Source organism: Leptonychotes weddellii, chromosome 4 (genome assembly GCF_054177405.1).
Source record: "Leptonychotes weddellii isolate Sample4059 chromosome 4, ASM5417740v2, whole genome shotgun sequence".
In the NCBI taxonomy this organism is placed as follows: domain Eukaryota; kingdom Metazoa; phylum Chordata; class Mammalia; order Carnivora; family Phocidae; genus Leptonychotes; species Leptonychotes weddellii.
In genome coordinates this window covers 83,344,958-83,357,847 of record NC_138372.1, presented here as the reverse complement: position 1 = coordinate 83,357,847, position 12,890 = coordinate 83,344,958, and the positions used below count along the sequence as shown (strand labels likewise).

Below are 12,890 nucleotides of genomic sequence, written 5' to 3'. Positions count from 1 at the left end.
AGACCTGGATTTATAGACTGACTTTGCTATTTACTAGCAAGATGTGGTCTTGGCTGGTCAGAGTGGAAAGAGAGAGAGAAAGGAAAGGAATTGATATTTACTTGGTGCTCATTATGGTAACCCATTTAGCAACCCAGTGAGGTGAGTATTTCATCCTCACATTATCTGTGGAGAACCTGAGGCTCGGAGAAGTAAATAACTTTTCCTTTACAACAATTAGATGAGGAAGGGAGTATCTTTGACTCTAGATCTTGTGGTTCTCACACTGCATGAAACCCCCGAGGTCTCATTTTCCTTCATCTTGCAGTGGGATTAAGAATATCTAACAAGGCTGGTTGGAAGAATTAAATGATGTAAAGTATGTGAAAATGCCGGATACACTGGAACACCCCACTGGAATATAGTAGTTGCTTAAAAAATAGTTTTAGAAGTTGTGTTGTCATACCTATGGTCAACACTTTTTATACCTGTCCTTAGATTTATGTATAAAAAGATTTCTGACGATATTTTAAGCGAGCATCCATTCAGAATGTGCCTAAATCTCAAAATATATTTAGGGGTAAAAATAGTGCTTTAAAGAAAAAGGAGAAGGAATTGGCGCTTGTGTTTTTCTTTAGGAATGATAGCACATTGACTTTGAAAGAGCTTGAATAAGCATTCCTCTTTTTCTTTGTTGTATTTTATTGTGAAGTTTATTTAAAATAAAACAGATATCTCCAGACTTTATTTCTTGCAAGTTCCGTGGGTTGAGTGGGTGGGGTTTTTCAAAACTACCTTCAGGTTCAGTAATTCAGTAGGGCTCACAGAACACACTAGAAGCTTTAATACTCCTGGTTGTGTTTTATTACAAGGCAAAGTTGCAGATTAAAATCAGCGAAAGAAAGAAGCATATTGGGACAAGTCTGGGACAGTGCCAAATGCAGAGCTTTTGTTGTCTTCTCTCCGTAGAGTCATGATGTGTTACTTTCCTGGCACTGAGGAGTCACAGTATGCACAGTGTTGCAAACAGACCAAGAAAGTTCACCTACGTCTTTGATGTCCAGAGTCTTTTTTTTTTTTTTAATTCTCAGGTTTTAGCTACATATTTTATTTTTTTGAAGATTTTATTTATTTATTTGAGAGAGACAGAGATAGTGACAGAGATAGTGAGAGAGAGCATGAACAGAAAGGAGAGGGAGACGCAGACTTCCCACTGAGCAGGGAGCCCGATGTGGGACTTGATCCCAGGACCCTGGGATCATGACCTGAGCTGAAGGCAGGCGGTTAACTGACTGAGCCACCCAGGTGCCCCTCCGGAGTCTCTATTGTGGATCAACCACACATTGCCCACGTGACTGACTTTTAGTCTTCAGCCCCTCACATCTTGTTTTTCTATTTTTTACAGTAGTCACTCATTTTGTGTGAGCCAAAACAGTCAGAAAAGAGCTGATTTCTTTATGCGTTTTTGGCTTATTGGATTTAATTGTTTTTACATGGAGGCAATTATAAGGTCTAGTGTATTTAAACAGCGATCACATCTGGAGTCTAAACCAAGTACTCACAGGGTGAGGCATTCATGTTGCCATGAGTCTATTGCCTACAGAGGTTTTGAGATAAGCCATAGAAGGTATAATTTTTATTTTTGGTGCCAGGCTATGTGCATTCCAGTATCTGTGGCTCTGACATACATAATATAAAATTGTTATCAGACCCATTTATATTTCATATTGGTATTACTTCTGGTGGGGGAGAGATGGTATATTACCTGCAGTATATTTTTAAAAGTTTTCTTAAACTGAACTTGTTTGCATTCCAAGGGGTGTTCCATAGCCTAATACATAATTTGGTTCATGTTATCTTCTGAATGTTGTTCATAATAATTTTAATTTAGATCATGTCCTCTCTGCTTTCCCACACTGAGGATACTGATTTTTCTTAGTTTTAGATTTAGAGTCAGGCCTCTAAAATGGTGGTAGTAATTCTTCCTAGCATCATACATTATCCGAACTTTCTATATTCTATTTTTAAATACATCTTCTTGCAGTAATAAATAGTATTGAAATAAAGAGAGTGGTTTATACAGTTATATTAGAAATAGTAAGAGTAACATGCCACCAATGTTTTGTATCCTTTTGCTTTTATTTTTAGGTCCATGGTTCAAAATCAGGCAAAATGAACATATACAATGGCTTTCGACAGATGGTGAGAGAAGGAGGTGTCCGCTCCCTTTGGAGAGGAAATGGCACAAATGTCATTAAAATTGCTCCTGAGACAGCTGTTAAGTTCTGGGCATATGAACAGGTAATTGTTGTCACCTGTGGAATTTATTAACAAAGAGGGGTTAATAAACTGATTCAATAGCAATGAACATGTAGTGCTTTTTGGGTTCTTATTTTACTATACAGTAATTTTTCACGTATACTCCAGGAGGAATTTCTCTTCCAGGAGATTAGAAATACGTGAACTCAGATTCTTTATGACCAAACTTTAGAATTCTTAAGTTCATATTATTTATTTTAAAAAAGATTTCTGTATTCTTTTCTAGTAGCTCTTAAAGGAAATAGAGCATTTTTGTTTATTCATTCATTCAGAGTAGAAGCTGCATGCTAACCTAAGTTTTATGAAAGCATCCCAGTCTGACATCTGGAAGGAAAACTTTTAAGTTGAATTCCTGTGTGTAATATGACATTGCCATGAAGTTGAATTGAATTTAGAGTGAAAGCTCCTTGAAGGCAGGGGCTTGCCTGCTTCTCCGTGGACTCCAGCGCTTGGAGCCTGGCATGTGATAAGTGCTCAGTAAGTGTTTGTTGAATGAATGTCAGATAGTAGCGAACATCCTGCAAGACTTGACTCAGGAGTTACTTCCTCCAGGAAACCTTCTTCATTGTTACAGTTCTTTTTGTCTCCCTCTGTTATAGCACTTTCACATTAAATTCTGATTATCTCAGTACTTACCTCTCTCCTTAATAAGACTGTGAGCTTCCTTAGGCAATACTGGTTTTCAGGTTTGTATTCCCAGCACTTTGCCCAGTGCCAGCAAGTCCTTACTGAAGGAGTGAAAACACAGAAGTGCCCGAGCTGGAGTTTGAGCCCAAGCCCGCCTGAATCTCAGGTCCACTAAGGTGAAGGGAAAGATGTGTATTTCGAGCAGAAGCAGCTGCATGTGGACAGAAATGCAGGCACAGGGGAGCGTTGTTCACTAAGGAAATTGAAGGTGGTTCATTTGGCTCCAGTGTGTAGCAGAGTGTGTTTCTGGGACGAGAATGACAAAAGCAGGCTGGACAGGTAGGCAGAAGCCAAGTGTAATAGGAGTCTTGATTTTATCCTGAAGCGGGTGAGCGACCTATTGAAGCATCTTCTATAGAGAGGTGAAATGAGTATAATTACGTTTAAGAAAGATGAACGTGGAAAAAAATGGAGAATGTATTAGAGGAGAGTGAGGCCAGACTGGAGGGAGGGAGACTATTTAAGGATATTTCTATCATCCAGGTAAGAAATGATGAGCACCAGGATAAGGTGGTGGCTGGAGAAACTGAAGAAGAAGGAAATGAACTGAAAAATATTTTGGAAATAGAATCAACAGGACTCACTGACTGTGTGGATATGGAAGTGAGAAGGAAAGAGGAATCAAGGATGATACTCTGGGGCCTCATTTGGGCAACTAAGTACATGGAGAATACAATAAGGGGAATAGATTTTGGGGTACAATGACGGGTTCCATTTTGGACATGCTGAGTTTGAAGCATCTCTGCAACATGAATAGGTAGCTGTCCAGTAGGACTTTTGATCTCTGATGGACAGGTGGTTTTTGAGTTGAAGCCATTGGAATGGATCACTGAGGAAGACTTACAGAATGGAAGAATTCTGGGAATATGCCCCAGGAGAAGAAGAAGGAGCCCCTTGTAGAGGAGATTGAGAAGGAATAGCCAGAGGGATGGAGGAAATGCAGAGACCGATGGCCTAGAAGTGAGAGGATAAAAAAGGATTTGTCAATCCAGAGATAGAAGAGCTTGGTATAGAGGTTCCAGGGAAGTGAAGAGATGAGAAACCATTCTGAAATGAGTGAAAGTAAACCAGGGGCTGACGAAAATTGCACAGTGTAGACACATTTTTGGGGAGTTTGAGTTGAGTGAAGGGAAGGAGAAGAAATGAGGGAAAGTGATAGATAAGAAAGATGGTGGGCAGAGGGAGGGTTTTGATAAGTTTTATTTTAATGTGCCCGTGGCTGAAGGAAGCATGTTAAAAGTATAGAAGGGAGAGGCTGGTGAATGCAGCAAGTGTTCACAGGAAGTATGTGTGGGGATGGAAGGGCTGGGGAGACATGGGTGCCATCCAGAGGCCCTGGGGAGGATTGGCTTTGGTGGCATGGAGAACTCTTCTTCTGTCATTTTGGGAAGAAAGAGATGTATGTGGCTGTGGATCATTCTGTGGAGGGTGGGCAGGAATATTCTTGCTTGGTGGCCTCTGTTCTTCCTTGAGTTCCCAAGAAAGGACATTTCCTGAGAATAAGGGAGGAAGTGGTATTGGAAGCTGGAAGAGAATGGAAACATTTAAATAGGTGTTGTAACAAATGGAAAAGAAAAGGATAGACAAAAGGATTTTAGGGTGGCTTTGGGAGCCCCGTTAGCCTCCCGCTTCTCTCTGTTGATTTATCCACTTCTCCCTCCTGGGTCGATGGTCATTTACCTCTGTAGACTCACCTCACCTCTCTGAAACAAGGAATCTGGTTTGCCTGGTTTATGACCAGTCTGTGTTTGGGCAGAGCCTTTCTTTCCAAGTTGTAGGAAGAGAATGGTAATAGTAATATTACCATACTACTGAATATTCGCCATGTGCCCGGCACTATGCCGTATTACATGTATTATCTTATTTAATTTATTTATTATCTTATTTAATCCTTTCAGCAACCTTGTGAGAATAGGTACTGTTATCACAGATGAGGAAACACGTTCATGAACTTGCTCAGGGCCACGCGTTTCTGGGGTTCCAGCCCAGGTCTTCCTGACTCCACAGCCCATGATATTAATATTCTGGTTTGTGGATATTTTCACTGCAGTGGGGTCAGATTTTACCCTTGGCCTGATCGGCTGTGTTGGTTGCTTTAGTACTAGTCGGCCACGTGGGCTCTGGCGTTGATGTGGTAGTGTAATTATATGTGTTACCCACAGAAATGTCTTTCTCAGTTGTTTTGTTAATATTTGTCACTTATTTATACTGATGAAAATAAACTCATCTTAAAAAAAGAAAAGCTAGGGGCACCTGGGTGGCTCAGTCAGTTAAGCGTCTGCCTTCGGCTCAGGTCATGATCCCAGGGTCCTGGGATCGAGCTCCACATCAGGCTCCCTGCTCAGTGGGGAGTCTGCTTCTCCCTCTGCCTGCTGCTTCCCCACTTGTGCTCTCTCTCTCTCTCTCTCGATCTCTGTCAAATGAATAAATCTTTTAAAAAAAGGAAAAACTATGAGGAAAACATACAAAAATTGTGAACACTTTATCAACCCTATATTTTCTGGGGAAGAATGCTATTACTGTGTTTTAGCAAAGGAGTGACTGGGTCCCATCTGTGGAACATCTGCGTTCTGTGGAAATCTAACTTAAGACCCACTGTCCAGTAAACTGAATGTTTCAGCATCTGAGCTTTGCTTTTCTTCTGGGTATTGTTAATACAGTGTATGCATTTGGAAAAACATCATCATATTGTCAATTAATTGATTACTAGGAGTTGATTTGTATTTTGGTATTTATTTAGCTGGGACTGCCATAACAAAATACCTTATTAGTTGTTTAAGCAACAGAAATTACTCTCTCACAGTCCTGGAGCTGGGGCATCCAAGACCAAGGTGCTGACCAATTTGGCTCCTGGGGAGGGCTCTCTTCCCAGCTTGCACATGGCTACCCTCTTGCTGTGTGCTCATATGGCCTTTCTTTAGTACATGTGTGTATAGAAAGAGAAAGAGAGGGAGGGAACAGGGAAGAGAAAACTCTCTGGTGTCTCTTTTAAGGACACTAAGCCTTTTGAGGGCCCCGCCCTCATGACCTTATCTAACCCTGATTATCTTCTAGAGGCCCCATCTCCAAATTTCATCACAGTGCGGGGTTACAGCTTCAACCTAAGAATTTGTTGGGAGGGGGAGACATGACTCAGTCTATAGCAGGTACTAATTTACATTTTTAAATGTATTTATACAGTACAAGAAGTTGCTTACTGAGGAAGGACAAAAATTAGGAACCTTTGAGAGGTTTATCTCTGGTTCCCTGGCCGGAGCAACCGCACAGACTATTATTTATCCCATGGAGGTAAGTACCATTGCGAAGTCTGTGTTGGTGGTGTTCGTTTCATTATCGATCGCTGGGCAACAGGTTATCCCCAAACTAGCAGTTTAACACAGGCATTTATTATCTCACGGTTTCTGTGGGTCAGGAATCTGGGAGTAGCTTAGCAGAGTGCCCCTGGCTCAGGTTCCTCTGAGCCTAGAGTCAGGGTGTGGGTCAGGGCTGCAGTCACTGTAAGGTTCAACTGGGGACAGGTCTGCTTGCAAGCTCGCTCACGTGTTTGTTGCTGAGCCTCCTTGGCTATTATAGCTGGAGGTGTCAGTTCCTTATCTCAGGGGTCTCTCCATTGGCTGTTTGAGTACCCCCACAACATGATAGCTGTTTTTCCCAAGTTGGTGATATGAGAGAGAGAGAGAGAGAGAATTGTTAGCCAGCACTCAAGATGGAAGCTGCAATCTTTTGTCATTTCTGCTGTCTTCTGTTGGTCACACAGACCACCCCTGGGAGAGTGTGGGAGGGGACCACACACGGTGTGAACACCAGGCGGCAGGGACAGTTGGGGGCCCTCTTAGAGGCTGGCTGCCACAACGTTGATAAGAATTACAGCACCCATTCTTCTCCAAAGAGTTTCTGTACCATAAATTTAACAGTAGATTTGATGAGGTGACGGCAGTCCTCACTAGACATCCTACTGTTAGACGGTTGGCAAACCATGAGACTGGGGAGTACTCCGTACAGCCCTTGAGCTAGGAATGGCTTTATACATTTTAAAAAGTTGGTTAAAAGGATTTAAAAAAAATGCAACAGACCTGAAGTGTTAGACCTACAAAGACTGAGATATTTACTATGTTGCCTTTGCAGGAAAAGCTTGTCAACTCTTGCTTTAGAGCAAAAATAATATTGTAGATGTGGCTATCTTTATTGATACGACAAAGGGTTTTTCAACAACTAGTAAGATCTAAGCAAAATATACCCTTAATCTTCACCTTTGTGGTATGCATATTAATGTAGCTTTCCTTACAAGTATCTTAATATGGTTGTTCGTATTCCTCACACCCCTCAAAAAATATCCTAACTGAATACAGTCTTCCTCGTATATCCTCCATCTCAGTTAATATCAGCACCTTCCCGCCTCCCTGCTGTCCCCCTCCTGTGTTCCAAGCTAGAAACACTGGGGTCACCCTCTACGCTACCATTTCCCTCACCTTCTGTATCTAATTGGTCACAAGTCAATTTGAAGACATCTGTGAATTATTTTCTATTTTCTCTGCCCTCATTCAGATCCTCTTTACAATAAATAGGTCTTCTTGGCTGTGGCGTTAGCCCTTCAGTAGACCTTATATGTGAGGGATAACACATCAACAAATTGGGCAGTCATTTGAGAGACAATATGTGCTAGGTATTTGTTCTCTGTAAAGTTACTACCTTTGAATTCCATGATGACAGAATTCATATAAATGATAATCTGTTACATTCTTTTATAACTAGGTTATGAAAACCAGGCTGGCTGTAGGCAAAACTGGACAATATTCTGGAATATTCAATTGTGCCAAGAAGATTTTGAAACATGAAGGCATGGGAGCTTTTTACAAAGGTTATGTTCCCAACTTATTAGGCATCATACCTTATGCAGGTATAGATCTCGCTGTGTATGAGGTGAGTCTGTAGCAATATTTTGAATCTGAAAATGTAGTTAAATAGTTCTTATTGTTAGAATTTGATTTTATGTAAAGAAGCACATATATACCAGGAAATAGTTTGTGACTAAAAGTAGATTCAGGGGTGCGTTGTTTGATCATTTTTTTCCAAGTACCTTGAATATGAGACCCCATATGCCTGTGGTCACCTTTGTATCAGATTTCCCTGTGAATTATTTTAATTAATGAAGAGCGCAAACTCACATTATATAATATAATCGTTATAGAATTGTAATATATAATTGTTCAGCTTAGACGATGGTACTAGGGATTTTTTTTGAGGGAATAGGAAATAAGCAAAGAGGGCACATTTTCTTTGATTTGTTAAAATCTACCATCATAAAGCCAAGAGACTGATATGGATGACACAGATTCATCCCTGGCACTGAAAAGACAACTTAGACCACAAATCTTGGATCAACTCTGCCATTTAAACCATTTAATAATTTACGAATTGGACAAACAATCTTGGTTTTTGCCTTGAAAAAACTGTAGTTCTGGTCGGGGAGAGAGACAAGCCAGCTGCTAAGGCTCAGGGTGGGGAGTTTTGCTGTGATAGGAGTAAGCCTGTAGTGGAGGGGAGGAATGGAATGTGGAATGCAAGTTTTCTTAGAGGACCGTACCTTTCTTTCTAAACAGCTTTATTAGGATATAATTTACACACCATACATTTCATTCATTTAAAGTTTACAATTCAGTGGCCTTTGGAATTTAATTTAAAATTTAAAAAATTGTGGTAAAATGTATGTAACATATTTGCCGTTTTAACCATTTTTAAGGGTACAACTCAGGGATGTTAATTATATTCACAATGTCGTGACCCATCCCCACTATTTCCAATACCTTTTCATGATTCCAAACATAAATTCTGTTACTGTTTTGAAACAATTCTCCACTCTCCCCCCCCGCCCACCTCCAGCCCCTGGTAACCTCTAATCTACTTTCTGTGTCTATGAATGCATCCATTCCAGTTATTTCATACAAGTAGAATCATATAATATTTGTCCTTTCTGGTCTGGATTCTTTCTTTCTTTCTTTCTTTCTTTTTTTTTTTTTTTAAGATTTTTATTTATTTATTTGACAGAGAGAGAGAGAGAGAGAGGGAACCCAAGCAGGGGAAGTGGGAGAGGGAGAAGCAGACTTCCCACTGAGCAGGGAGCCTGATTTGGGGCTTGATCCCAGGACCCTGGGATCATGACCTGAGCCAAAGGCAGACGCTTAATGACTGAGCCACCCGGATGCCCCTCTTTTGCCCATTTTTGAGGAACTGTCAAACTGGTTTCCATGGTAGCTGTACCCTATTTCATTCCTACCAACAGTACACAAGAATTCTAATTTCTCTACATCCTTGCTAACACTTGGTAGCTTCTGTTTCTGTGTTGTTGTTTTTTCATAGTGACCATCCTGATAGATGTGAGGCAATGTCTCATTATGCCTTTGATTTGCATTTCTCTGATAATATGTGAGGTTGAGCATCTTTTCATATGCTTTTTGTCCATTTATATATCTTTTTTGGAGAAATGTCAAAATTTTTTGCCAATTTATTTTGTTGAAGTGTAGTTGAGACAAAATGTTATATTAGTTTTAGGTGTACAGCATAGTGATCCAGCAACTCAATATGTTATGCTCTACTCACCACAAGTGTAGCTGTGATCTCTCACCATACAACTCAATTACAATACCATTGACTATATTTCCTATGCTGTGCCTTTCATGCCCGTGACTTACTCCTTCCATAACTGGAAGCCTTTACCTCCCACTCCCCTTCACCCATTTTGCCTCTCCCCTCCCTCCTCCTCCCCTCTGACAGCTATCAGTTTGTTTTCTGTATTTAAGAGTTTGTTTCTACTTTTTTTTGGTTTGTTCATTTGTTTTGTTTAAAAGATTCCGCATATAAATGAAATCATATGGTGCGTGTCTTTTTTTTTCGGACTTATTTCACTTAATACCCTCATAATACTCTCTAGGTCCATTCATGTTGTTGCAAATGGCAAGATCTTATTTTTTATGGCTGAGTAGTATTCCACTGTGTGTGTGTGCATGCACGTGCGCACACCCCCCCCCATATCTTCTTTATCCATTCATTTATCCATGGACATTTAGGTTGCTTCCATATCTTAGCTATTATAAATAATGCTGCAGTAAACATAGGGCTATAAATTAGTGTTTTCATTTTCTTTGGGTAAATACCCAATAGTGGAATTGCTGGATTGTATGGTAGTTCCACTTTTGATTTTTCGAGAAACCTCTGCACTGTTTTCCACAGTGGCTGCACCAGTTTGTATTCCCACCAACAGTGCATGAATGTTCCTTTTGTGCCACATCCTCTCCAACACTTGCTCTTTCCTTTCCTTCTCTTCTCTTCTCTTCTCTTCTCTTTTCTCTTCTCTTCTCTTCTCTTCTCTTCTCTTCTCTTCTCTTCTCATGTGAGCCGTGGGGGTAGGCAGAAGGGCAGAGGGAAAGGGAGAGAGAGAATCTTAAGCAGGTGCCACGCCAAGAATGGAGCCCGATGCGGGGCTCGATCTCACAACCCTGAGATCATGACCTGAGCCAAATCAAGAGTCAGATGCTTACCTGACTGAGCCACCCAGGAGCCCCTATTTCTTGTCTCTTTGATTCTAGTCATTCTGACAGGTGTGAGGTGATATATCTCATTATGGTTTTGATTTGCATTTCCCTGATGATTAGTGATGTTGAGCATCTTTTCATATATCTGTTGCCTTTGCCCATTTTTAATTTTTTAAATTGTTGTTATCGGAGTTCTTTATGTATTTTGGGTATTAACCCCTTATCAGATGTGTGGTTTGCAAATATATTCTCCCATTCCGTAGATTGCCTTTTCACCCTGCTGATTGTTTCCTTTGCTGCACAGTTTTTAAGTTGGTGAAGTTCTTTTATCTCTTTTTGCTTTTGTTGCCTGTGCTTTTGATGTCCAAGAAATCATTGCCGAATTCAGTGCCCTGAAGCTTTTATCGTGTGTTTTCTCCTAGAAGTTGTAAAGTATTAGGTCTTCTGTTTAGGTCTTTAATCTGTTTTGAGTTAATTTTTGTATATGGTGTAAGGTAAAGGTCCAACTTTATCCTTTTGCATGTGGATATTCAATTTTCCACACACCATTTGTGGCAGAGACTGTTCTTTCTCCAGTGTGTAGTCTTGGCATCCTTGTTGATCATTTGGCCATATATTCAGGAGTTTATTTATGGACTGTCTTTTGTTCCACTGATCTGTGTATCTGTCTTTATGGCAATACCACCCTGTCTGATTACTGTTGCTTTGTAGGATCTATTGAAATCAGGGAGTATGAGGCCTCCAAGTTTATTCTTCTTTCCTAAGATTATTTGGCTCCCTTGAGATTCCATATGAATTTTAGGGTGGTTTTCTCTTTTTCTTCAAAAATTGCCATGAGGATTTGAGTAGAAATTGCATTGAATCCATAGATTGCTCTAGGTAGTATATTACTATGCTTGCGCTACCAATAACAATAATTTCCCCCACATATTAGCATAGATTCTTATACTGAAAATATTATATATTTAAAAAGTAGATTAGCATATGTATTTTAGACAATTACTTTCCATCATTGCCTTCTAATGGAAATACAAGGATGTGGGATAATAGGGGGAAAGGCACAGGCTGGGGATCAGTACTCCTGATTCTGCACCCTTGTTAAAAAAAAAAAATCCACTGAGACTCATTTTCCTCATTTCTAAAATTGGAAGAATAGCTTCACCTCAGGGAAAGAACTAAGTGAAATGTATGTGTAAAGTACAAAATTAGATGCAATTAGAATTATATTGTTTTTATTAATACTCACCATAGGAAATATTCTTGAGATACTGCATTGGGAGTGCTGTTGATATTAACATTTGTTTAGAAGAAAATGAGCACCCAGTGCAAACCTCACGCGTCCTGAGTCCCCACGCGCTCCCCCCACCTGCCCGCTCTCTGCAGAGCCGCCGCCTCCTACAGTGCCTTCTGCTCCTGGGAATGTGCCACCTGATCTTGCAGCAATGTGGCCCGTCTCTCGTAAGGACAAGAGTGGCTAAGAAAATGTTCACGCTGCGTGAAAGCAGTTGTCGAGGTAGTTGTTCACTGCTTTTCTTCTTTTCTGTCTCTCTGGCAGCTCCTGAAGTCCCATTGGCTTGATAATTATGCCAAAGACTCTGTAAACCCTGGAGTCATGGTGTTGCTGGGCTGTGGTGCCTTATCCAGCACCTGCGGTCAGCTGGCCAGCTACCCCTTGGCTTTGGTGAGAACACGCATGCAGGCTCAAGGTGGGTTTTGTGTGTGTGTGTGCGTGTGTGTGCTTTTTTTTTTTTTTTAAGATTTATTTATTTATTTTATTTTATTTTTTTTAAAGATTGTATTTATTTATTTGAGACAGAGAGAATGAGATACAGAGAGCATGAGAGGGAGGAGGGTCAGAGGGAGAAGCAAACTCCCTGCCGAGCAGGGAGCCCGATGCGGGACTCGATCCCGGGACTCCAGGATCATGACCTGAGCCGAAGGCAGTCGCTTAACCAACTGAGCCACCCAGGCGCCCTATTTATTTATTTTAGAGAGAGAGCATGTGGCAGTGGGAGGAGGGGGAGAGGGAGAGAGAAAAACCCAAGCTGACGCCGCACTGAGCAGGGAGCCCGATGTGGGGCTCGACCTCACGACCCTGAGATCATGACCAGAGGCGAAATCAATAGTCGAACGCTTAACAGACTGAGCCACCCAGGTGCCCCTCCCTTGGCTTTGATTACACTGTGTCCTCCTGGCTTTTCTCCCAGCTCATTGATTAGTCTCTTTTCTTAAGATTTGCTGGCTTTTATTGCTATTTAAAGTATGTAGCTTGTGCCTTTCTTTTCTTTTTGGCTCTTTGGCTGGCCAGTCTCACTCACCCACTGTCATTTCTTTAAATAGTGCCCCCTGGGTATCTACAGCTCTATCTCCAGTGTC

The 12,890-nt window shown here is 41.0% G+C and overlaps 1 protein-coding gene across 1 annotated transcript in view; it reads left to right on the top strand.

Annotated features, from left to right (window-relative positions):
• Positions 1 to 12,890, top strand: part of SLC25A24 (solute carrier family 25 member 24) — a 52,036-nt gene that overhangs the window by 35,431 nt on the left and 3,715 nt on the right. Inside the window, exons 6-9 of the mRNA XM_006744992.3 lie at positions 2,128 to 2,280; positions 6,166 to 6,273; positions 7,738 to 7,905; positions 12,070 to 12,220. Of these exons, the coding sequence (XP_006745055.2) occupies positions 2,128 to 2,280; positions 6,166 to 6,273; positions 7,738 to 7,905; positions 12,070 to 12,220 (580 nt within the window). The remainder of the gene's footprint in view (positions 1 to 2,127; positions 2,281 to 6,165; positions 6,274 to 7,737; positions 7,906 to 12,069; positions 12,221 to 12,890) is intronic.